A 27,930-nucleotide genomic window follows, 5' to 3' on the forward strand; every position below is an offset into this window, starting at 1 on the left:
AGAAAAACAAGAACTAAACATAGAAATAGAAAACATAGACAAACCACTCAAAAACACCCCCTGTCACGCCCTGACCAACTCTACCATATAAAATGACATCTTACTAGGGTCAGGACGTGACAATAACACTGGTCCACTAAGCCCTCACACCCAATCATCCCATTAGCTGATCAACAGTGGTTGCTATGACAGCAGTCTAAATGTGCATGAGCAAAAGCACAAGGTAGATTTTATCAAGAGATGGATGACTGGTGTAGATTTGATTTTCATGTTGCATAAAGACGTTTCAGTACAAAAGTCCTCCCCAGGTAATTTTGTGCAAAATGGTAATGGTTAAACTGCAGGAGTTATGGCCAATATTCAGTGCCAAAGTGAGACAGTTGAGAAATTGAGATCATAAGGGAGTGTACAGTGGGCAGTCACTAATCAGGATGTGACCAAGCCATGTAGTAGTAAGTTCCTCCTAATAAGATAACCACTGCTAACTCACTTAGAAATCATTAACAATACACAGTTATAATTGGGAAGTTCTTTGAGTTTGCAAATTCTAACCAAAACTGAGTCAAATCATGAAAGCAAAAAACAAAACAAAAACCTAAACCACTCCAGGTTTTAATTTGTAGTTTCTCCTAATTCTATTGTTCTTCAACTCCATTTTTTTCAAACTTTGAGGAGACATTGTTACCAGTGATCTGACCAATTCACCACGCCTCCTGTGGTTGCAGCAGATATGCTGTAATAAACACCATATCTGCTTGAGCCACGTTGTCTTGGGTCTGTAATCTATAGTGGACAGCAATACTGTATGGATTGCCTCATGGATGGAGAAACCCACCTTACCTTCAGTCAGTCCCCTTGCTCTAATGCCAAAGAACGAGACACAGAAAACAGGCTTAGAGTGTGAGGCTGTAGACTCATACTTATCACCATGCCTGGTTACTTAAAACCTTTAGCCATTGTTCCATGGCTGCTTTTGTTGTGTAGCTGAATATGGTTAAATGTAGGTTCGGGCTGATCCTAAATCAGTTGTTAAAAGGCATGAGGTAACCTGAGCTCTACCACCTGACCACCATGTGATTGGCACAAGGCCCCCCAAGCAACTAATACCCCTCTGAGATAAAGGAGAGCTCTGGGAACAAGAGAGAGAGAGTGAGAGAGAGTGAGAGAGATCGAGAGAGAGAAAGAGGCAAAAAGAGCGAGAGGGTAAGTGGAAGGATAGAAAATGGGGCGTAAGGAGAAAAAAAGAGGGATTAAGGATCATATTACTAACATATACAGTAGCAGACAAAAGTTTTGGACACAGTTGGATACAAAAATGTCCAAGGGACATGGGAGAGTTTGTTCGTACTGGTACCCAGGGTTGGAGCCACTTGTCAAGCCTGTGGGTGCCCAGATATACCCCACTCTCTGGGAGTGTGGTGAGTTTATTAGGAAGTAGAGAAAGAGGGTTATTCCATGATAGCTCTGTAGATGAGAGGCTCGATATAGTTCTCTCTGTAACGGGAGTTGATGACTCGCTGTCTTTTGGAGCCCTGCTTCACCTCCTTCTCCGTGAAGATCCCGTCAAAGCCCATGTCTGACGCCTTGGACTGAAGAAGTGAGAGACACAGGCCATGAGAACGTTAGTGACCGCTTAGCAATGAGTTAAGGTGGTGCCATTAAAAAGGTAGTATCACATATCATAAATAGAATTGAAGAAATACATTTACAACAATACCAGTCAAACGTTTGGACACACCTACTCATTCCAGGGGTTTTCTTTATTTTTACTATTTTCTACATTGTAGACATCACAACTATGAAATAACACGTATGGAATCATGTAGTAACCAAAAAAAGTGTTAAACAAATCAGAATAGATTATATATTTCAGATTCTTCAAAGTAGCCACCCTTTGCCTTGATGACAGCTTTGAACACTCTTGGCATTCTCTCAACCAGCTTCATGAGGTAGTCACCTGGAATGCATTTCAATTAACAGGTGTGCCTTGTTAAAAGTTCAATTCCACAAATTATTTCCTTCTTAATGCATTTGAGCCAATCAATTGTGTTGTGACATGGTAGGGGTGGTATACAGAAGATAGCCCTATTTGGTAAAAGACCAAGTCCATATTATGGCAAGAACAGCTCAAATAAGTCCATCATTACTTTAAGACATGAAGGCAACAACACGCCATCCCATCTGGTTTGCGCTTAATGCGACTATAATTTGAGATTTTTGTTTTTTGGTCTTTGTGAAACGCAGAGTATGTGAACGGATGATCTCTGTATGTGGAGTTCCCACCGTGAAGCATGGAGGAGGTGTGATGGTGCTTTGCTGGTGACACGTTCTGATTTATTTAGAATTCAAGGCACACTTAACCATCATGGCTACACAGCATTCTGCAGTGATACGCCATCCCATCTGGTTTGCGCTTAGTGGGACTATCATTTGTTTTTTAATAGGACAATGATCCAACACACCTCCAGGCTGTGTAAGGGCTATTTGACCAAGAAGGAGAGTGATGGAGTGCTGTATCAGATGACCTTGCCTCAACAATCACCTGACCTCAACTCAATTGGGATGATTTGGGATGAGTTGGACCGCAGAGTGAAGGAAAAGCAGCCAACAAGTGCTCAGCACATGTGGGAACTCCTTCAAGACTGTTAGAAAAGCATTCCAGGTGAAGCTGGTTGAGAGAATGCCAAGAGTGTGCAAAGCTGTCATCAAGGCAAAGGGTGGCTACTTTGAAGAATCTAAAATCTAAAATATATTTTGATTTGTTTAACAATATTTTGGTTACTACATGATTTCATGTGTGTTATTTCATAGTTCTGATGTCTTGACTATTATTCTACAATGTAGAAAATAGTAAAAATAAAGAAAAACCCTGGAAGGAGGTAGGTGTGTCCAAACTTTTGACTGGTACTGTATACTCAAATATCCAAAGGTGAAGTGTATTATTAATATCATATATTTGACATCCTATTTATAGGGCTAATGGTAACTACTTCTAAACTTCCAAAGATCCAATCAACCATAGAAGAATGATAGTATATATCTCTACACATTGAAATGAAGGTGTCCTTTGTTGGGCAAATCAGATGTCAATGTAGCCAACATAAACCCAACCTCACTCTGCATTTACTTTCACATACAGCTTGTGCAAGAAAAGTAGAATAGTTGTTTAGGTAGTCTACACAAATGAGTACGGAAGCTGATCAATATTTTAATGTGTTGCCATGTTAGCTTAGCTGAAAAGAACACAGCTTCTATGCCAAAGCTAAGCAGGGTACATAGAGCTAGGTATCTGGATGTTAGACTTATTCTCACTGAAGTGCATTACCTCTCTTAAACCAGTAGAAGTCACTGTTTAGGCAGAAATTGTTGGACAGTGGTTTCACATTATATTTAAACACACAAACACGTTTGTTTTACTATCCTTGTGGGGACCAATGAATTATGAATTGATTATCATTCAAAATCATATTTTCCCTAACCCTAACCCTTAACCTAACCTAACCCTGCCCCTAACCCTAAATCTAACCCGAAACCTAACCCTTAACCTCAAAACCCTAATCCTAATTGTAACCCCACACCTAAACCTAGGGTCCAGCGAAATGTCCCTAATTATCCGAATTGTCCTTGTTTACTATCCTTGTGAGGTCTCCCCCCCCAACCCTACCCCACCAAACCTCCTCTCCCCTTTCCCTCAACATCCCATGTCTCATTTTGTCTAATTAAGTTGAGTGTGGTCCAGACCCAAGGAAAGCTGGCCATTAATGCGTCACTGCATCTGGATGAACAAACGCCCTGCAGAGCGTTTCCGTGTCGCCCGCTTGTCTTGAACCCCAGACGGGCTCTGGTAATGACCTGCTGGCCCGGTAGTTCAAAGGAGCCCATGACACCATGATGAATGAAGCTGACCCGGCAAAGAAGACAGCTTATTGTATCAAAAAAGTGCTCGCAGCCACAAACACTGCAGTGCAAACCCTGCTAGTTAACATTCTTCCGAATTCAAGAGCAAATTTGTAAGAGTGAGATCTTGCGATTAAAAACAGGAGTTTTGCTACGTGTTTCATCAGTGTTTTGAACTGTGGTAACTATCGCTCCAGGTTGCATAACCAATCTCTCTCATTACTTACACACTCTCACAGACAAGGCAAGCCAGACAAACCTTCCCTGTGTAGACTTCTACATAGAACTCTATTACAGTGGATTTAGTATAGACCTTACAGAATTTCTGAATTCAAAATGAATTAAATGGATTATTTTTCTCACAGATTTACACATAATACTGCATAATGACGAAGTGAAAACATGTTTTTAGAAATGTTAGCAAATTTATTGAAAATGAACTATATGCACTATATATACAAAAGTATGTGGACACCCCTTCAAATTAGTGGATTTGGCTATCTCAGCCACACCTATTGCTGACAGGTCCAAAACAATCGCGCAATCTCCATAGACCAAAGATTGGCAGTAGAATGGCCTTACTGAAGAGCTCAGTGACTTTCAACATGGCACCGTCATAGGATGCCACCTTTCCAACAAGTCAGTTTGTCAAATTTCTGGCCTGCTAGAGCTGCCCCGGTCAACTGTAAGTGCTGTCAAAACGTCTAGGAGCAACAACGGCTCAGCCGCAAAGTGGTAGGCCACATAAGCTCACAAAACGGGTCCGCTGAGTGCTGAAGCGGGTAAAAATAATCTGTCTTCGGTTGCAACACTCACTACCGAGTTCCAAACTATTCATCGGGCGCTTCATGAAATGGGTTTCCATGGCCAAGCAGCCACACACAAGTCTCAGATCACCATGCACAATGCCAAGCGTCAGCTGGAGTGGTTCCAATTCATCCCAAAGGTGATCGATGGGGTTGAGGTCAGGGCTCTGTGCAAGCCAGGCAAGTTCTTCCACACCTATCTTGACCAAACCATTTCTGTAGGGACCTTGCTTTGTGCACGGGGGCATTGTCGCTTTGTGCACCAAGCGTCAGCTGGAGTGATGTAAAGCTTGACGCCGTTGGACTCTGGAGCAGTGGAAACGCGTTCCCTGGAGAAATGAATCACGCTTCACCATCTGGCACTCTGACAGACTGAGTTTGGCGGATGCCAGGAGAACGCTACTTGCCCCAATGCATAGTGACAACTGTAACGTTTGGTGGAGGAGGAATAATGGTCTGGGGCTGTTTTTCATGGTTCAGTCTAGGCCCCTTACTTCCAGTGAAGAGAAATCTTAACGCTACAGCATACAATGAGATTCTACACGATTCTGTGCTTCCAACTTAGTGGCAACAGTTTGGGGAAGGCCCTGTTCTGTTTCAGCATGACAATGCCCCCGTGCACAAAACGAGGTCCCTACAGAAATGGTTTGGTTGAGATCGGTGTGGAAGAACTTGACTGGCTTCCACAAAGCCCTGACCTCAACCCCATCGATCACCTTTGGGATGAATTGGAATGCCAACTGAGAGCCTGGCCTAATCGCCCAACGTCATTGCCCAACCTCACTAATGCTCTTGTGACTGAATGGAAGTCTTCTTGGTAAGCAACTGCAGTATAGATTTGGCCATGTGTTTTAGGTTATTGTCATGCTGAAAGGTGAATTCATTTCCCTGTGTCTGGTGAAAAGCAGACTGAACCAAGTTTTCCTCTAGGATTTTGCCTGTGCTTAGCTCCATTCAGTTTCTTTTTTATCCTGAAAAACTCCCCAGTCCTTAACGATTACAAGCATACCCATAGTATGACACAGCCACCACTATGCTTGAAAATATGGAGAGTGGTACTCAGTAATGTGTTCATTGGATTAGTATTGTGGAGTAACTACGATGTTGTTGATCAATCCTCCGTTTTCTCCAATCACAGCCATTAAACTCTGTAATTGTTTTAAAGTCACCATTGGCCTCATGGTGAAATCCCTGAGCGGTTTCCTTCCTATCCGGCAATTGAGGAAGGACGCCTGTATCTTTGTAGTGACTGGGTTTAATTAATAACTTCACCATGCTCAAAGGGATATTCAATGTCAGTTTTTTTTCTACCCATCTACCCGCCTTCTTTGCGAGGCATTGGAAAACCTCCCTGGTCTTTGTGGTTGAATCTGTGTTTGAAATTCACTGCTTGACTGACGGACCTCACAGATAATAGTATGAGTGGAGTACAGAGATGAGGAAGTCATTCAAAAATCATGTTACACACTATTATTGCACACAGATTGAGTCCATGCAACTTATTATGGGACTTGTTAAGGACATTTTTACTACTGAACTTACTGAACTTGGCTTGCCATAACAAAAGGGTTGAATACTCAAGATATTTCAGCTTTTAATTGTTAATTAATTTGTTAAAAAATGAAAAACATAATTCCACTTTGACATTATGGGATATTGTGTGTAGGCCAGTGACCCCCAAAAATATAAATGTAATACATTTTAAATACAGGCTGTAACACAAGAAAATGTGGGAAAAGCCAATGGGTGTGAATACTTTCTGAAGGCACTATACATTTTCAAGTGATCTAATATTTGCTTACCACTAGGGGGAGGGAGTAGAACTTTAATAACACTTGAGCTTAGCTACTTGCAGGTAATAATAAATATACAACACGTTGATGCATTTAACGTTGATATGGAACCAACTGCCTCCCAGAAGCGATACAGATGTATGTTAAGATGCAACAATGAAAGAGACGTGAAGAAGAAATGAGAGCATGTAGTGAAATACACATCCAGACCAAAGAGCACCCTCTCATTCCCATAAAGTACAAGCTTGTTTAAACAGACCATGCAGGCCACACAGAGGGAGGTTGTAGGAAAAGGGTAAAAGAGTGTCCAGTTGATCTGATCCCTAACCGGGCTGCAGACCTCCATGACCTTTGACCTGGGAAAGTGGAAACCAGTGGAAGGATCACAGGAGAATGTGAGATACCTCAGGTACCACAGATTTCATGCTCACACACACACACACACACACACACACACACACACACACACACACACACACACACACAATACTACCTGGAAGTGAAATAGCAAAGTAAATGGACAGTCCTAAATCAACTCAAGGGAGCTATTTAGTGCCTCACTTCACACATGCACGCACAAACATTGTTTGCGTATAAAAGCAGAGCCCTTATTATCGAAGGTTGGACAATATCATCTTTCTGCTCTTTTGCTGATTCCTGGTTGGCTTTCTGCAACCCGTACCAATGCTGGTGGATTGACATCTGTGGGGACTTGATTTCCCTACAGACTACAGAGTAGCTAACAGTGTGAGCCACCTTGAGTTTGAAATTCGTCTTCAAACTTATACAATTTGGCCCAGTTCCCTGACCTCCCCAATCTACACTGTGCTACTGGGATACTAGATGTCCAGTAAGTGCCTGACGAAACACTGAGACAAAAGCCGCCACTGCATCAGCCTTCCCATTAGAGGTGAGTATAAAGTCAACTAAGAAAGCAGACTAATATTGTAGGTAGCCTAGCGGTTAGAGCGTTGGGTCAGTAACTGAAAGGTCACTGGATCGAATCCCTGAGCTGACAATGTGAAAAATCGGGCGATGTGGCCTTGAGCAAGGCACTTAATCCTAATTGCTTCTGTAAGTCGCTCTGGATAAGAGTCTCTGCTAAATGACCAAAAATGTCTCCAAGCACCTGGGAGGCAATGGAAATCAGGGGAAATGGATACGCCTGTATGAGTGAGGTTGTATGCATGCTTTGAGGGGGGTACACGCTGAACATTAGCACGTGTGTGAACAATGCTTTGATATTCAGATTGCAGCCAACCCTTGGAGAGGGTCACACACTAAGACTTCCTAGCTGCCGCTGTTTCCTCAGAGTTAGAGACTACCAGGGAATTGGCACAAGAACAGGTCAAGGATAACCTATATTGTAGCCAGTCTACATTGGGCAGGTTCAGTTTACACACAGAATATGCTTTCTAGGACTGATTTGAATCAGAAAAGTTAGAAAGGCTGTATTATTAATATAACGATAGTGTTCAATCAGTTTACAGAGGAACAATCAGTTTGTGGCATAACAGATAAACATTTATGACAAAAACACTCCCAATAGGTCTGCATAAAAAAATCTGGTGACTCAACAAGTCAGGCCAGAACAGGTGGCAGGTGTGATCAAGAGAGTTTAACATGACAAAAGCAGCTGATGTGAATAGAAAGCCTTTGACATCAAACCAGCCATTTAATTGTTGGCATAGCAAACACTAAGAGAAGGGTAATGACTAATGACAGGTAAGAAATGTGGCTTTCATAGCAGCAATGTACCATAACGCGCAAGTAAACGAATAGGAATTGAATCCATTTATCAAAAATAACAGTTTTAAATGAATTAAATACCTCATGTAGTCTAAATTCATTATTTCCTACTCAAACAAATATATATTATTTTGTAGAATTCAAATGAAAAGTATGCGTTACCGACTATCCCATGCGTACTAGTCCAGTTTGAGCGCACGCCGGAGAGGTCAGACCCTTTTCCCCAGCGTGCTCCTGTTCGGCTGTGGAGCATGTCTTGGCGGTGAAAATCCACACAATGATGTCCTTTAAATGCACATCATTCTCAAGCGTCCAATTTTTCAGGTTATCTCCTCTATGCCCGAAGTGAACAAAAAAAAAAAAATTCAAAGGCTTTGGTTTCAGGACAGCGCGAAAGGCGCCTCCCTCTATGCGGCCAAGCCTTTCTCTTCTCCTCTCCACCAAATCCTTTCAGTTTCACCCTGCATAGGAACAGAATGTGTATAAATAGAATTTTAATTTCATAAAAAGTTGAATAGTACACATAAATACGCGCATTACCAAAATATGTATGCTGCACGCTGTCCCCACAAAAGGGACATTTGAAATGAAAGGCACTGCAAGTACATTTTGGCTAACTTAACAAATCTCGTGGGAACATTCCGTTAATTATTTAATGTTGGGCACATCTGTAGAAATGTCAAACAAGGCGTTATCAATTCAAACAAACGTTATTATATGAACAAACTTTATTTGCTGTTTGTGCGTGTGAGAGAGAGAGAGGGTTCATGTATGATAAGTTACAGACTCAGCGTCTTATGTATCATGCATCTATAAACCATTTTTAAACATACAAAGCAATATAACGTGTATATTAAGTTCACCCTTACCTTTAGGACTTGCTCAGTCTTGCCTCCAAACATTGATTTGAGAAATGCGTAAACAACGCGCCAGGAACGCTCATAACCTTTAGGCTATTCCTGGGTTATTCCACAATAAAATTTTAAAACATAACACTTCCAAGATACACGTTCGATTTTTGGGATAGAACTTCATGTCCTTGTTACAGAAACGTTGTCTGTAGTGTCTCATTCAGACCTTGGAACTCGATGCCGTTCTTGTCTTTGGTACCTGTTATTTTTCACACGTAATCCTCAGGTTCAAAGACTATTGATGAGACCCTGCGCGCGTCAAAATCTACTTCTCAGCAACTGAGGATAAACGCATTTGCAACATTTCAACTCCATGCTCCGTGTCATTACGTGGTGACTTTGCAACTATTACCGAAGCTCCACATTTTGTAGGCTATCCCATCGATCTTTGTTGAGTAGAGATCAGACACACTTAGGACAAAAAATGTATCCAATGTTCAGCCTTTGCCGCTCTTGTGTCTATTCTCCCGCACACGACAGAAATACAATACAATACACAAGCACTGGAGGCTATATATTCACCACGCTGCTCTGCCTTTCAAAAGCCTTGTGAAGCCAGAGAGAACTGACGCTGTGAGAGTGCAGTGATTTTTCCTGCCCCTCCACATAGCTAAAATATAGTTTTGTTCATGGACAGAGGGCGCACAGGAATTGTCATATTTCAATTGGTTTTGTGTCTGGATCTGGAGACCTGTCGGTGTCTCAGTATTGACAACAAGGTTCTTACGAAAGATAAGAACAGGAGTCTTACATATATTTTGAGGAGATGCATGTTCTTCTATAATTGGCATATCGCCCACAGACTGACTCCCAAATTGTTTATGCTCTGAGTCCCATAAACCTAAGAATTTTTACTGCATTTCTTACATTCTTCATCAACTAACAAGGGACACACACACACACACACACACACACACACACACACACACACACACACACACTCATTAATGTTTGCCAACCTCCACTCCATGTTTGCATAGTCACACAGGGCCTACCTTACAGACTGTGTCACCAAGTCTACTGTCACCCATGGTGAGAGGGATAGATTGAAGGCAGAGGCAGTGAGTGGGATTCCTTCAGAAAGGACCTGCCTGACATACTTCAGGCCAGGCTTATGGTTGCACCGTACAGCACGCACCTCAACTCCAGGGCCTCATGCCCCAACCCACCCCACCTTCCACCCCCTTACCAGGCCAGCCCAAACTCCCTCCAGCACCTGCACAATGGGGGAACTCCCTCCAGGGCAAACAGTGGGGCCTGCAGTTCACAAATCCTGAGAAAACAGAGCCTTGCTCGCCCCGCTCCCCCACACACAAGGCAGAGACAAACGCAGGGGAGGATCCGCGGTCCCTATAAATAGAACCTGGGTAACAATACACACAGCTGACTGTGGGAGGCAGGAATGTGTACAGCACCTCATGGCAGGTTCAACAACAAGTGGGACCCGTGGACTGTTCTGTGCCTATGGCAGAGAGGGACCGTCAAGCAAGGGGAAACCTGGGTAAGGGGAGATGGGGAGGATTAAGCAATACATGGTTACTACATTTCTCTGGATGACCCTCACACAGTTAGAGACAGAAATGTGAAACCATAGGCATTAAACCGCATCAATGCTGAAGAGTGATAATGAACCACAAGAACATGGAAACTAATGGATGACAGTTTCAAAGCTTTTTGAAGAGGAGCTTGACAATGTTTTCTTCGAACATGCCTTTGGCAATAGGTGCTGCCTACATATACGTTTTCTCACTTGCAACTTTACTTTACAGCCGTGACATCACTTCCATCGGCATTGCTACTTAAAGGTCCAATGCAACCTTTTTTTTTTTATAACAAATTATATCTGAGTAACAATTAAGTACCTTAGTGTGATTGTTTTCAATTAAAATGGTCAAAAGGAAACAAAATAGCTTCTTTGCGAAGAGCAATTTCTCAAGCTTGAATTTTGCTAGGACTGTCTGGGAGTGGTCTGATTGGGGAGGGGAAAACGGAAAACGAGCTATGATAGGCAGAGGGGTTTGGAACTCTCTTTCTTATTGGTCTATTAACTAATTTACTGCTTTGTGATGTCACCATTTTCGTCATAATCCCAATTTCACAGTATTATTCCAACCTGTGTGGAAATATATACTGCTCAAAAAAATAAAGGGAACACTTAAACAACACATCCTAGATCTGAATGAAAGAAATAATCCTATTAAATACTTCTTTACATAGTTGAATGTGCTGACAACAAAATCACACAAAAATAATCAATGGAAATCCAATTGATCAACCCATGGAGGTCTGGATTTGGAGTCACACTCAAAATTAAAGTGGAAAACCACACTACAGGCTGATCCAACTTTGATGTAATGTCCTTAAAACAAGTCAAAATGAGGCTCAGTAGTGTGTGTGGCCTCCACGTGCCTGTATGACCTCCCTACAACGCCTGGGCATGCTCCTGATGAGGTGGCGGATGGTCTCCTGAGGGATCTCCTCCCAGACCTGGACTAAAGCATCCGCCAACTCCTGGACAGTCTGTGGTGCACCGTGGCGTTGGTGGATGGAGCGAGACATGATGTCCCAGATGTGCTAAATTGGATTCAGGTCTGGGGAACGGGCGGGCCAGTCCATAGCATCAATGCCTTCCTCTTGCAGGAACTGCTGACACACTCCAGCCACATGAGGTCTAGCATTGTCTTGCATTAGGAGGAACCCAGGGCCAACCGCACCAGCATATGGTCTCACAAGGGGTCTGAGGATCTCATCTCGGTACCTAATGGCAGTCAGGCTACCTCTGGCGAGCACATGGAGGGCTGTGCGGCCCCCCAAAGAAATGTCACCCCACACCATGACTGACCCACCGCCAAACCAGTCATGCTGGAGGATGTTGCAGGCAGAAGAATGTTCTCCACGGCGTCTCCAGACTCTGTCACGTCTGTCACGTGCTCAGTGTGAACCTGCTTTCATCTGTGAAGAGCACAGGGCGCCAGTGGCGAATTTGCCAATCTTGGTGTTCTCTGGCAAATGCCAAACGTCCTGCACGGTGTTGGGCTGTAAGCACAACCCCCACCTGTGGACGTCGGGCCCTCATACCACCCTCATGGAGTCTGTTTCTGACCGTTTGAGCAGACACATGCACATTTGTGGCCTGCTGTTGGTCATTTTGCAGGGCTCTGGCAGTGCTTCTCCTGCTCCTCCTTACACAAAGGCGGAGGTAGCGGTCCTGCTGCTGAGTTGTTGCCCTCCTACGGCCTCCTCCACGTCTCCTGATGTACTGGCCTGTCTCCTGGTAGCGCCTCCATGCTCTGGACACTACACTGACAGACACAGCAAAAACATCAGCCAGGAAGCATAGGAACTGAGAAGTGGTCTGTGGTCCCCACCTGCAGAACCACTCCTTTATTGGGGGTGTCTTGCTAATTGCCTATAATTTCCACCTGTTGTCTATTCCATTTGCACAACAGCATGTGAAATGTATTGTCAATCAGTGTTGCTTCCTAAGTGGACAGTTTGATTTCACAGAAGTGTGATTGACTTGGAGTTACATGGTGTTGTTTAAGTGTTCCCTTTATTTTTTTGAGCAGTGTATATAAAACACAGGAACAACATGTTTTTGACTGCACTGGGCTTTTAAATAACCAAAAATGTGCTTTGAAATGCATGGTTTTATGACAAGAGCCAACAGCAGTCCCCTCTCTGTGGTACTGGGTACTAAGCCATCACTTTGACAGATGGTAATGAACTTGTACGGCATTGTGTGCGACTTCACAGCACAGCTTTGTGTATACCCAGAGTTGTGTGCGACTTTGTGTATACCCAGAGTTAAGCCCATGCACACAAAGACAACAAACTCTCAGGCACCAAGAACACACACACACACACACACACACACACACACACTAAAGCACACAGACACATGTACGCATAGACGCACACACATACACACACACTCCGAACACTACTTTGGGCATAATATGCTGCAAGTCACCTCACGTAATATGCTGTGTCACCTTGCTCCTCCCATCCCCACAAGACGGTAACCTCAATAGGTGAAATCTCTACCAGTAACTCTGAGCCCTGCGTCCTCCAGTATTCCCAAGAATAGCCAAGTCAGAGAAATGTAGTCAACTAAGGTTTTGGATAAATGACAAGTTACATGACTGCCAACCTTTTACCTGCAACTGAATTGGCTGTGGAACAATACAAACTGTAATACAAACAGACATTACTTCTTACCTCTTATGAATATGACATACTGACTCAACCTGCAATGACAAATCCGTACTTTGTACTACACTTAATCTGATAGGCTACTTCACATGCCTTTTCTATAGCCTACTTATAGTTTCAAACTCATTTCCGTGTGAGTGAGATCCGTCGAATAAACCTGGGTCACTGGAAACCTGACTAATGATTCCCAACCAAATTTACTGAGTTTGTGCAATTTTGACCAAAAACGTTTTTTCTTCTTTTGGCTCAATACTACAAAAATTTGGATTTGAAATCAAACAATGACTATGAGGTTAAAGTGTAGATGGTCAGCTTTAATTTGAGGGTATTTTCATCCATATTGGTTTAACCGTTTAGAAATGACATTTTTGTACATAGTCTCTCTCTTCCCACCCTCAAATTAAAGCTGACAGTCTGGACTTCAGTCATTGTTTGATTTGAAATCCCAAAACTTTTGGAGTATAGTGCCAAAAGAAGAAGAAAAAGTATTCACAGTCCCAATAATTACAAAGGGCACTGTATGTTGCCCTAAGAGTTGTGCAAAGTTTGTATAATCTTATTCAAAATGATTCACAGCTGTAAGGCGCTTCCACCAAGTGTAAACTCTGGGGTGTGAAGACACGCAATCAAGACCATTTTTCACTCTGTAAATGTGGAGTTGGTTGGTAAGATCGGATTTAATCCCTTTTTAGATTGAATTGAAAGGCAGCAAAATGTGAAGACTGTCCAAGAGGTGTGTCGACTTTCACTAGGCAAATGTATGTGTGCCAGATAATTTGTGTGTGTGCGCATCTTAAGAGTATCCTTACAACAGTCTGTGTCCTGGTTTGGATGGGTCACTACGGGCCACTACAGATCTGGACAAAAGTTTTGAGAATGACACAAATATTAATTTCCACAAAGTTTGCTGCTTCAGTGTCTTTAGATATTTTGTCAGATGTTACTATGGAATACTGAAGTATAATTACAAGCATTTCATAAGTGTCAAAGGCTTTTATTGTCAATTACATGAAGTTGATGCAAAGAGTCAATATTTGCAGTGTTGACCCTTCTTTTTCAAGACCTCTGCAATCTGCCCTGGCATGCTGTCAATTAACTTCTGGGCCACATCCTGACTAATGGCAGCCCATTTTTGCATATTCAATGCTTTGAGTTTGTCAGAATTTGTGGGTTTTTGTTTGTCCCACCCGCCTCTTGAGGATTGACCTGAATCAACTTTAGGAGACGGTCCTGGCGCTTGCTGGACTTTCTTGGGTGCCCTGAAGCCTTCTTCACAACAATTGAACCGCTCTCCTTGAAGTTCTTGATGATCCGATAAATGGTTGATTTAGGTGCAATCTTACTGGCAGCAATATCCTTGCCTGTGAAGCCCTTTTTGTGCAAAGCAATGATGACGGCACATATTTCCTTGCAGGTAACCATGGCTGACAGAGGAAGAACAATGATTCCAAGCACCACCCTCCTTTTGAAGCTTCCAGTCTGTTATTTGAACTCAATCAGCATGACAGAGTGATCTCCAGCCTTATCCTCGTTAACACTCACACCTGTGTTAACGAGAGAATCACTGACATGATGTCAGCTGGTCCTTTTGTGGCAGGGCTAAAATGCAGTGGAAATGTTTTTGGGGGATTCAGTTCATTTGCATGGCAAAGAGGGACTTTGCAATTAATTGCAATTCATCTGATCACTCTTCATAACATTCTGGGGTATATGCAAATTGCCAGGCAGCAGACTTTGTGAAAATTAATATTTGTGTCATTCTCAAAACTTTTGGCCACAACTGTACAATGAAACTAGATCTTCATAAGGGTTTGGCAGGTGAAGAAGAGAGAGAAAGTGTGCAAGAGGAAGTAGTGGATAGGGCTTTAAAAATTATTTCCTGTCTCTCAGCAGGTAGCAGGAATCAGGAAATCCTGCTCCAGGCTTAGACCAATGCTTTTTTAACTTAACAGTATGTTTCTTGTGGAGTCTATAATCTCTATAAAAGAATAATGGACACAGCTATAGTATGGGGGCTGCACAACAGGAAAGAACACCAGAGCCTTTGTAACCTAACTAAGGCCTGCACAGATAGTTACCTGCACACTAGACCACCCATTGACAGTCCTTTATGTTTTAACAAAAAACATACAAAACAAATAAATACACACCATCCATCAGTCACCTTACCAAGCGACCAAAGGGTCAACATATTTATTAATAAGTCGCAGATAGGACAAAGTCTATATATACACACACAGACGTTTATACAATGCCTTCAGAAAGTATCCACAACCCTTTACTCTTTCAAAATGTTGTTACAGCCTGAATTTAAAATTGATTCAATTGAGATTGTGTCCCTGATCTACACACAATAGGGCACCACAGTGGAGGTGTCATAATACCCATAAAACTTAGCGGTCAAAACAGGTTCCAATAATTTTTCCACCACTCACTTTAGGAACACTTAAAATAAGAGCTTTGTTTCGTGTAAGCTTGCCCTGGCATAACGTTTTGATAACCATGTAAATCTCTCGGACAAGGTGACTTTCATCAATATATCCGGCTCTACTTACTCTCAGATTCAAAAATGCTAATAGGCATAAAAGTAGACATCATGCAAAACTCTTGCGCGTCATTTCTAGCTGATACTTTTGCTGACAGGTATTGTGTCAATTTATTGTCCATTTAAAGAAATGTAGCCTATATATTCATTACTATACTTAGCTAGCATTAGATGGTTAATCAAGAGATTTTTTACCTTTGCCTCGATTTTGCAGTCTCAATCCAGATCATCATGGCATTTGTAGTCCTTTATGATAGCTACATTAGCAGCTAATTATTTCAATTTGGGGGGCAAATACAGGTAAATATATATTTATAAAAAGTCACTTTGTCCGAGAGAGATTTACATGGTTAATAAAATGTCACGCCAGGGTAAGCCTACACGAAACACGGCCCCTTTATTTGAAGTGTTTCCAAAATCCCCTATGGGGAAAATGAATGGTGGAGAAACGATTGGAACCATTTCCCTGTTTGACCACTAGGTTTTATTGGTATTTTGACACATACTGTGGTACTCCATATCCCATAATGTCAACGTGGAATTTTGTTTGTAGAAAATATTTGAAATTATTGCAAAACTAAAAGCCGAAATGTCTTGAATCAATAAATATTTAAGCCTTTTGTTATGGCAAGCCTAAATACGTTAAGGAATAAAAATGTGCTTAACAAATCGCATAATAAGTTGCAGACTCATTCCATGTTCAATAATAGTGGTTGACATGATTATGGAGTAACTACCCCATCTCTGTACCCCACACATACAGATAATTCTAAGGGCCCTCAATCAAGTAGTGAGTTACAAGCACAGATTCAAGGGAGGTTTTTCAATGCCTCGCAAAAAAAAAAAGCAGACGCTGAATATCCCTTTGAGCATGGGGTTAAGTTATTAATTAGGCTCTGGATGGTGCATCATTACACCCAGTCAGTTACTCCACAATACTAACCTAACTGACAGAGTGAATAGAAGGAAGCCTGGACAGAATAAAAATATTACAAAACATGCATCCTGTTTGCAATAAAGTAATACTGCAAAAAATGTAGCAAAGAAATTAACTTTTTGTCCTAAATACAAAGCATTACATTAGGGGAAAATCCAATTACCACTTTGTATTTTCAAGCATGGTGGTGGCTGCATCACGTTATGGGTATGCTTGTCATTGGCAAGGACTGTGGAGTTTTTGGGGGATAAAAATAAGAGGAATACAGCTATAAGCAAAGGGAAAATTCTAGAGGAAAACTTCGTTCAGTCTGCTTTCCAATAGACACTGGGAGACAAATTCACCTTTTAACAGGACAATACCTCAAACACAAGGCCAAATCTATACTAGAGTTGCTTACCAAGACATCATTGAATGCTTCTGTGGCCTAGTTACAGTTTTGACTTAAATCGTCTTGAAAATCTATGGCAAGACTTTAAAATGGTTGTCTAGCAATGATCAACTATACACTTGACAGAGATTGAAGAATTTGAAAAAGATGGGCAAATATTGTACAATCCAGATGTGCAAAGCTCTTAGAAACTTACCCAAAAAGCAGATGTAGAAGCAACTTTGGCTGTGATTACAAAGTATTGACTCCGGGGTGTGAATACTTATGTAAATGAGATATTTATGTATTTTATTTGAAATAAATGTGATACATTTTTTCAAAACATTTTTTCACTTTGTCATTATGGGGTATTGTGTGTAGATGGGTGGGAAAATCCATTTTGAGTTCAGGCTGTAACCGAATGTGGAATAAGTCAAGGGGAATGAATACTTTCTGAAGGCACTGTATATATAATATAAAATGAAACAGCAACACATGTGATTTGAAGTGTAACGACCTTGCCAGTGATTGATTGCTCAGGGCAAGGTGATAACTGCTATAGACCTCTCCCAATGGGTGATATGGTGAGGTTTCCTGTATGATGTCATTGTTGTCTCCAGTTTTAATAGTTATATTCTGCTTGGAAAAACTGGGTTGGGGTCAATTCTGTTTAAATTCCTGTCCAGTCCAGGAAGCACAAAACAAATAAATTATATTAATTAAAAAAGCCTCATAGAAAATGACTGACTTTCAAAAAAACAACTCAAATGTCACCCAAAAAAAGGTACAAACAAAACAAAACGTATCATGTCGGAATAAAATTCATCATATAAAGCTGATTATTACATTCGGTACATTTTTAAATATTCAAATCTTAAAATTGACATTCTTAAGTTTTGTTGATGATGTTGAGGGAAGCAGCGAGGGAGGCAGAAAATGCAACCACAGCGTGGTCTTATCTGGTCACTACTGAACCACTGCTATGCACGGAGCAACACTTAAATACTGAACAGTAACTAACATAAAAAAATGGGCGTTTTTGCTGAGAAACTTGGGACCAGTAAGCTTTCACATTGTAATACCAGTCTGGGTTTAATAATGCAAGTAAAAAGGATATTATAATACAACTCCTGTGGATAATTTACTGCATTCTAGAGTGTTGCAAGGGTCAGGCACATCAATTCCGAGCCCCAACCGATATTTGACATCAGGACAGATTTTTCTCCACTACCCGAACCAACCACATAGAATTGTTCTGAGAGCCGATCCATGACCCGCCAAAAAAAGTATATATATTTAAATTGTTTTTATGACTCCAGAGTAGGAGGGTAATAGGTGTTCCCCTTCCCTGTATTAATTTGTCTGCATGTCTATTCAAGATTTGGATAGAAGAATGCCATGAATTAAGAACGATAATAAGCCTCTCTTATAATTCACAATACAGCACGTTGACAACTCAAATCGCTTTTAAAAAGAGCCTTCCAATTAGCCTTCTTAACTAATGAAAGCCTATAGCCGACATAAAACAATACCTTTACATTCAATATTGTTTAATTGAAACAAACAATTCCCAGAATCGAATAGGCTATAAGGCTGCAGAAATTGGCTACTCAAACTTTTACCAGCCACACAAGTTTAAACTTTATATAGCCTGTGCAAGGTTAATTAATATAATAATGAACTGATAATAAACAGAATTATCGTAAACAAACACCTGCTTGCACTTTTGCTGTGTATCCATCTACCGGGTTGTTGTCTCTAAAACGGGGATTTCACTGTTTCCACGATGGTGTATATTCAACCATCATAACAGGAGAAATAAAAATAAAGGTTAAGTTAACAATTTTCGCATGTGCTACGAGTCAGGGAAAATAAACTTGGCAACATATAATCTCATGGCGGAAGGGAACATAAGCTCTGCACATGGACAAATTAAGAATGTTTCTCAGCACCACACAAATAATGGAGAGTTCCCATCTCCACTCTCTCGCTGCGTGGCTGGTAACCTAGGCCTAGGCTGTCTGCCTCACCGTAGTGTTTGTACAAAAAAATTAAGTGGTATCTTCATTTAGAACGTTTTCGACTGGAAATATAATTGTTCTGATTTTGTGAAGAGCCATAATAGAAATACTAGGATTTGAGGGACATCCACTCAACAACTTATTGAGGAAGCAAGTTATGGCGAACTGTTAGAAGGAAAAGATAGTTAGTGCTCTACAAGCCTTAAATTATAAATAAATTCAACCAAAATAAAATAATCCAGGCCTAAACTTCCTGTTAAAATCTGAAATGCTAATCTCAAAACGCACGGTGGCCTCAAAAACGCCTGCTGATATGGAAGTGAGAAGGGGGAGAGAGGTTTGAAAAAGGTTTCTCCCCGCCAGGCCTGGATGGACGCTCGCCGGAATAGACAGTACTGAGAGAACTGGGGATGGGGTGGAGGTCGCTGGAGCTTGTTAAAAAGCATAGTAAAAATCTTTGACAGTTACACTGTTAAAGTAAACACATTCAGGCAGTAGAGGGAGGTATTCTCCTCCCCCCTTTGGAACGAGGTACATTTGGCACTGCTGTAACTATCTGTCCCTCTGTCTCTCCTGCTGTCTGTCAGTCTCTACATCTGTCTGTCAGACCTTCCGTCCTCCTCTTCCATACCACTCATGCGTTCATTCGATGCTCGCTGGTTTCAAAACGGTAAACGCAGTTGTCAGATTGTCCGCTCACTGGCGTTCGATCCATGCCCGTCCCTCCTGGCTGTGTCAGACAGGAGCCTCTGGGTCAGAAGGCACATATGTGTGCATTTCCACCGAGTCATCCGCTTAAATCTCCTCTACATAAAAACTCAGGCAGTGTGCAGACCACCAGGGTTCGGGTTCTAAGGGTCCTCTCCCCCCACCACCCAGGTTCATTCCCAGAATCCTCAGTTTTGTAGTTCTTTTGTGAAAAGGCAAACCCCTTGGATGGTCAGACTCAGATCCCGTTAGTCAGGTCCGTGATGACGTTGGCCTTCACCAGCTTGCGGAGGAACTCCTTCTCCTTGGATATGTTGTGTGTCCAGGACTGTGGGGGTGCAAGGGAACACAATCAGAAACAAGAAGATTGTCAGATGAATGCAGGTCAGGTTCAACGACCCTGTTCTCATCAGCCTAAACTTGAAGGACGTTCCTTGCATTCTATTCTGTTTGCATCATCTCTCTCTGCATCAAAACATTTCACTTGACCTGGTTAAGAGCCTTGTCATAGGCACTTTAGTAAAAGCATACATTGTTTTTCTGATAAATGTGTGATAGATTATAGTGTGTGTGTGTGTGCACGCGCGCCTTTGTTTGTGTGTGTGTGTGTATGGAGCCACACCGCGTTTCCCTCACCATCGTCCAAACCCAGACACTGACGGATCTCACTCACACGGAACCAGGGCTAGGGTTTCAATGCTCTACAGGGAGCATGGCCGGGAAAACCCATTTGAGCGGTAACACCGGTGTGTGTATTCAGGCCTTGCTATCTGATTCAGGCTGAAAGTCCAGGGATGAAGAGATAGTTCAGAAAGTAGATATGGAAGCAACCTCCCTCTTGCTTTAACATCTTTGCATCCACATAACACACACACATACAAATGGTGTGTACAGCCATGCTGCACAGTGTGGTATTCTACATTCACTCCTGTACGACCCCTTTACACTAAGCTAGAGAAAGTTGAAAAACACCCCAAAGTGCACCTTGATCCATCTCGCGTCTACGGTGGGTAACGCTGTTTGAAGGAGGGGACTAGTTCACGTCAGACAGTGAGTAAGGATACTACTGCATCTCATCACCCCCTCAGAGGTGACCTCAGCACATTACCACCAGCGGAAGGACATGAGGGAGCGGTAGTCTTTTAGTGTTCCAATGACGATAGACCTACTAGATGTTTCCATTGATTGCATTGCTCAACATGGCAAATGTCAGGAGTTCACTGGGAGTTTAGAGAAAGGTTATCATTCTGAGCTCATAGTTCCTATGTCAGCTCCCCCTGTGACATCTGTAATAACAGAACACTGATGCAGTCTGTAGTGGAGGATTAAAACGCTCCGTCTTGGGGTAATTTATTTGGTCATAGTTCATAGGGAGGAGGAGGGATGCGAGAGCCAATCAAAAGACACAGATAATGGAATAATACTCTCGTCAGTCTAACAGGTCTAGTGGGGAGCCAATGTAGTCTCCGCTCTCTCATCTGCACTCTCCTGAAAACACAGGATCGGGGAAAGCAATACAGTGGATTTGTGCACTGACAATGCGTTTTCGCCCTTCCAGTTCTTTCACATTGACTTAGCGTAGACAAGGAGAGGACACGCCACTCGAAGACTGCTGAGATGCACCCATTTTCAGTTGATATGAATGCAACAAAAACACGCACCTCTTTGATGGCAGACATCTTGACCGTTTCGTAGTAGTGCAAGGGTGCGTGAGGCATGTTCATGTCATAACCGAAGCCGGCCACCGCCACCTCATCACAGTTATGCAGCGCCATTGTTATGGCGACGGTCCCCAGGGTTGGAATGTTCTGGAGAAGGAAAAGCACAGAGGTGGCCATTAGTGGTGCACGGGTCAGCTGTTTGTTCACCTGCACCCGCCTGCAATCGTTAATAATCCATCTGCAAACGCCTGAATATGTGATGAAGTGAAAATCTAAATATAGTAAATATAGTCAGAAAAGGAGGAATGATTTTGTGACAGGGGATGCAGGATTTTCTTTGCCTTATTTAGATATGTTTCTGCTTAGAATTTCTGTCATTTGTTAGTCAAATTGTCTATAATTAAATACATGCAGCTTCTCTTCTGTCAGCATACATTGACCTAGAAAACTAAATAAACCCTTGCTCATCAGAATGTCATAAATTATAGAATGAACGCTTCAATCTAGTTCACATCAGTAAAGTAATGTCATCCCTGATTCTGTCGCGGACCAAAGACATTTAGGGACCGGGGAAAAAGAAAAATGGGAAACATTTTGAGTGCCAAATTTCCAAATGACATCAGTTTGACCAGTTGTAAGGAAATACAAAAGCTGTGAAAACGACCCAACATGTTTCTGATAGGATTTCAGTTCTGCTTGGTTGCATATTTGATGTATTTGTATTTATTATGGATCCCCATAAGCTGCTGCCAAGGCAGCAGGTACTCTTCCTGGGGTCCGGCAAAATTAAGGCAGTTATACAATTTTAAAAACATTCATTACAGAATTCACAACACACTAAGTGAGTGCCCTCAGGCCCATACTCCACTACCAAATATCTACAACACAAAATCCATGTGTACATGTGTTTAGTGCCTATGTTTGTGTTGCTTCACAGTCCTCGCTGTTTAATAAGGCGTACTTTTATCTGTTTTTTAAATCTGATTCTACTGCTTGCATCAGTTACCTGATTATGTGGAATGGAGTTCCATGTAGTCATGGCTCTATGTAGTACTGTGCGCCTCCCATAGTCTGGTCTGGACTTGGGGACTGTGAAGAGACCTCCGGTGGCATGTCTTGTGGGGTATGCATGGGTGTCTGTGTGCTGTGTGTTAGTCGTGTGTGCTAGCTGTGTGCTAGTCGTTTAAAAACAGACAGCTCTGTGATTTCAACATGTCAATAGCACTTACAGTAGTGATGAAGTCAATCTCTCCTCTACTTTGAGCCAGGAGAGATTGACATGCATATTATTAATGGTTTGCTCTCTGTGTACATCCAAGGGCTAGCTGTGCTGCCCTGTTCTGAGCCAATTGTAATTTTTGTAGCACCAGACCACACGACTGAACAGTAGTCCAGGTTCGACAAATCTAGAGCCTGTAGGACCTGCCTTGTTGATAGTGCTGTTAAGAAGGTAGAGAAGCACTTTATTAAGGACAGACTTCTCCCCATCTTAGCTACTGTTGTATGTTTAGACCATGACAGTTTACAATCCAGGGTTACTCCAAGCAGTTTAGTCACCTCAACTTGCTCAATTTCCACATTATTTATTAAAAGATTTAGTTGAGGTTTAGGGTTTAGTGAATCATTTGTCCCAAATACAATGCTTTTAGTTTTTAAAATATTTAGGACTAACTTATTCCTTGCCACCCATTCTGAAACTAACTGCAGCTCTTTGTTAAACGTTGCAGTCATTTCAGTTGCTGTAGTAGTTGACGTGTAGTGTTGAGTCATCCACATACATAGAAACACTGGCTTTACTCAAATGTCGTTAGTAAAGATTGAAAAAAGTAAGGAGCCTAGACAACTGCCCTGGGGAATTCCTGATTCTACCTGGATTATGTTGGAGAGGCTTCCATTAAAGAACACCCTCTGTGTTCTGTTAGACAGGTAACTCGTCATCCACAATATAGCACTGAAGTCTAACAGCCCCCCCAATCTTTTTTCTATTATCAATTTATTTCAGTGCTGTGCTTGTTGAATGTCCTTCCCCTATAAGCGTGCTGAAAGTCTGTTGTAAATTTGTTTACTGTAAAATAGCACTGTATCTGGTCAAACATAATTTTTTCCAAACTTTACCAGGGGTTGTTAACAGGCTGATAGGTCGCTATTTGAGCCAGTAAAGGGGGTTTACTATTCTTAGGTAGCATAATTACTTTTTCTTCCCTCCAGGCCTAAGGGCACACACTTTCCAGTAGGCTTAAATTGAAGATATGGCAAATAGGAGTGGCAATATTGTCCGCTATTATCCTCAGTAATTTTCCATCCAAGTTGTCAGACCTTCGTGGCTTGTCATTGTTGATAGACAATAATGTTATTTCATCTCTTCCACACTCACTTTACGGAATTCAAAATTACAATTGTCTTTCACAATTTAGTCAGACATACTTGGATGTGTAGTGTCAGCGTTTGTTGCTGGCATGTCATGCCCAAATTTGCTAATCTTGCCAATTAAAAAATTATTAAAGTAGTTGGCAATATCAGTCGGTTTTGTAATGAATGAGCCATCTGATTCAATGAATGATGGAGCTGAGTTCACCTTTTTCCCAAAATGTAATTGAAGGCGCTCCAAAGCTTTTTACCATCATTCTTTGTCATTTATCTTTGGTTCATAGTATAGTTTCTAATTTTAATTCAGTTGTGCAGCCAGATTTATTTACCATTCCTTTTGCCTCATCCCTCTCAACCATAATTTTCAATTCCTCATCCATCCACAGGGATTTAACAGTTGATAGTCATTTTCTGAATGGGTGCATGCTTATTAGTAACTGGGATAAGCAATTTCATAAAATGTGTCAAGTGCAACATCTGTTTTCTCCTCATTACACACCACGGATTATATACAAACACATTCTTTACATCAACAACATAGGAATCACTACAAAACTTATTGTATGACATTTTATACCACTATATTAGGCCCAGCCTTTGGAACTTTGGTTTTCCTAGATATGCCTACTATATTGTGATCACTATATCCGATGGATCTGCAGCATTAGTAAAGATGTGATCAATACATGTTGATGATTTCACTCCTGTGCTGTTTAACTACCCTGGTTGGTTGACTGATAACCTGAACCACTGGTTATAGTTTGAAGCTTTTTCTTGAGTGGGCAGCTTGATGAAAGCCAGAGGTTTTAATACTATCTGGTCCTCCTTTTCTATTTCTATTTTAAAATCTCCATTTCTTATTTAATTAAACTCAGGCATTGTCCTTTTTACCTTAGTGGATCGATGCTAACTTTTCTGCCTGTTCCAAAAATCGTTTGGTGATTGGCGTGTAGGCTATTTGGCTCGTGTAAAGTTAGGCCCTAAAGCTTAAGCACTAATGACCGATCGCCTAAAAAGAAAAACCTCAATGGAGCCTATAGATATAAATTGCACAAGAATTTATACATACAGTTTAAGTCGGGTAGCCTTCGGGTAGCCTTCCACAAGCTTCCCACAATAAGTTGGATGAATTTTGGCACATTCCTCCTGACAGAGCTGGTGTAACTGAGTCAGGTTTGTAGGCCTCCTTGCTCGCACATGCTTTTTCAGTTCTGCCCACACATTTTCTATAGGATTGAGGTCAGGGCTTTGTGATGGCCACGCCAATACTTTGTTGTCCTTAAGCCATTTTGCCACAACTTTGGAAGTATACTTGGGGTTATTGTCCATTTGGAAGACCCATTTGCGACCAAACTTTTACTTCCTGACTGATGTCTTGAGATGTTGCTTCAATATCCACATAATTTCCCTCCTCATGATGCCATCTATTTTGTGAAGTGCACTAGTCCCTCCTGCAGCAAAGCACCCCCACAACATGATGCTGCCACCCCTGTGCTTCACAGTTGGGATGGTATTCTTCAGCTTGCAAGCCTCCCCCTTTTTCCTCCAAACATAATGATCGTCATTATGGCCAAACAGTTCTATTTTTGTTTCATCAGACCAGAGGACATTTCTCCAAAAAGTACCATCTTTGTCCCCATGTGCAATTGCAAACCATAGTCTGTCGGTTTTGGAGCAGTGGCTTCTTCCTTGCTGAGCGGCCTTTCAGGTTATGTCGAAATAGGACTCGTTTTACTGTGGATATAGATACTTCTGTACCCTATTCCTCCAGCATCTTCACAAGGTGCTTTGCTGTTGTTCTGGAATTGATTTGCACTTTTCGCACCAAAGTACGTCCCTTTCTAGGAGACAGAACGCGTCGCCTTCCTGAGCGGTATGACGGCTGCGTGGTCCCATGGTGTTTATACTTGCATACTATTGTTTGTACAGATGAACGTGGTAACTTCAGGCGTTAACAAATTGCTCCCAAGGATGAACCAGACTTGTGGAGGTAAAAAAAAAATTCTGAGGTTCTTTTTATTTTCCTATGATGTCAAGCATAGAGGCACCGAGTTTGAAGGTAGGCCTTGAAATACATCCACAGGTACACCTCCAATTGACTCCAATGATGTAAATTCGCATGTCAGAAACTTCTAAAGCCATGACATGTTCTGGAAATTTCCAAGCTGTTTAAAGGCACAGTCAACTTAGTGTATGTAAACTTCTGACTCACTGGAATTGTGATACAGTGAATTATAAGTGAAATAATCTGTCTGTAAACAATTGTTGGAAAAATTACTTGTGTCATGCACAAAGTAGATGTCCTAACCGACTGTCCAAAACTATAGTTTGTTAACAAGAAATTTGTGGAGTGGTTGAAAAACAAGTTTTAATGACTTCAACTGCATATACAGTGGGGGGAAAAAGTATTTGATCCCCTGCTGATTTTGTATGTTTGCCCACTTACAAAGAAATGATCAGTCTATAATTTTAATGGTAGGTTTATATGAACAGAAGAGACAGAATAACCAAAAAATTATCCAGAAAAACGCATGTCAAAAATGTTATAAAATTATTTGCATTTTAATGAGTGAAATAAATATTTGACCCCTCTGCAAAACATGACTTAGTACTTGGTGGCAAAACCCTTGTTGGCAATCACAGAGGTCAGATGTTTCTTGTAGTTGGCCACCAGGTTTGCACACATCTCAGGAGGGATTTTGTCCCACTCCTCTTTGCAGATCTTCTCCAAGTCATTAAGGATTCGAGGCTGACGTTTGGCAACTCGAACCTTCAGCTCCCTCCACAGATTTTTTATGGAATTAAGTTCTGGAGACCTTTTATATATATTTTTATTTATATTTTTTATTTTTATGTACTGTTTTTTCTTTATTCAACCCGGCCGCCACCCACACGGCCTTTATCCACACAATATTTCATGACCCTAAACCCACCCGCCCAGCGGATATAACTGTGGGGACTGTGGGTTATGAGTCGCCTAACTAGTGGTCATGTCACTTTTTTATAGTGTGTCGTATCTTATGTTGGGGTGCAATATAGGAAAAAAGCGTTATTAGAAGGTGAGATGAGAGTTTGTCGTCAACAAGCCAACACCCTTTCCACTAAGAACAGCAGGTAGTACAAGCAAGCATTGGAAATCAAATCATAACTGAAAATGCCTATATGAACCGTTGTATTCTCCATCTTCCTTTAAATCTGCAATCTTGTTCCTAGTCTGTGACTGGTCTGGCGCCACCCTCCTTTCCCACTCCCCGTTGCTCATAGGAGTTGTTAACTTGTCCTGCTCTGAACATGATCAACAATTTGCTTAAAGAGCCACCCCCCCAATGTCACAGTAGTTTGAGAGGACAGACCTCCACTTCCTCAGACCTCAAACTTCATCAGCTTGATTTGGAGCCCTAGGGCAGGTGTAGCTTAGGGTCCCCCCCTGCTGTGTGAGCCTGCAAACACACACAAGTACTAATCAGGGGCAAGAAAGGTGGGCATTTTAGGGGAATTATGTGTCAGGCTGCACCCTGCCTTGATCAGCATTGTTGTTTGGGACAGCCCCATCCCCCCCACCTACACACACACACACTGAGGGGGTACCAGGGCTCCCCACATGTTCTACACATGTTCCTGTAGACCAGGTGTTCAGGGCAGAAGGCTGTACATTTGTTGTACCCCTTCCCAACTCCCTAACCCCTTTTGCAGCCCACCTCCCTACCCCCGGCCTAACCCATCTCCCTTGCTCTCCTCTGTGGAACTTTAGCCTTTCAAGCTAGTCTGCTGTACAGTTCCTATCCTGGAGGGTGACAGCATCTGCTGGACTTTAACCTATCCCTTTGATCAGCCAGCCACGGTCCCAGTAAACCAGGTAAGTGGCCACGTTAAGACAATCAATTAATTGATTGATTAGTTACGTGCCAAGGAGGGATGAAAACCAGCAGACCTTGCGGCAGTCCAGAATC

General features: G+C 41.9%; 1 protein-coding gene across 16 annotated transcripts in view; it reads right to left on the reverse strand.

Annotated features, from left to right (window-relative positions):
- The window catches only part of LOC106568968 (CMP-N-acetylneuraminate-beta-1,4-galactoside alpha-2,3-sialyltransferase), a 104,368-nt gene continuing 76,438 nt past the window's right edge, over positions 1–27,930 (reverse strand). For 7 of the 16 annotated variants that reach the window (XM_045693899.1, XM_045693908.1, XM_045693907.1 and 4 more), the window contains 2 exons: positions 21,614–21,760; positions 2–1,589 (listed from right to left, as the gene is read on the reverse strand). In XM_045693899.1, the coding sequence (XP_045549855.1) occupies positions 1,449–1,589; positions 21,614–21,760 (288 nt within the window). In that variant the 3' untranslated portion in view covers positions 2–1,448. Of the gene's footprint in view, positions 1,590–17,818; positions 20,281–21,613; positions 21,761–26,834; positions 27,421–27,930 lie in introns of those variants that run through there. The other 9 variants (XM_014139866.2, XM_014139870.2, XM_014139872.2 and 6 more) reach the window with 7 other exon arrangements.

This window comes from Salmo salar, chromosome ssa14, assembly GCF_905237065.1.
Source record: "Salmo salar chromosome ssa14, Ssal_v3.1, whole genome shotgun sequence".
NCBI lineage: Eukaryota > Metazoa > Chordata > Actinopteri > Salmoniformes > Salmonidae > Salmo > Salmo salar.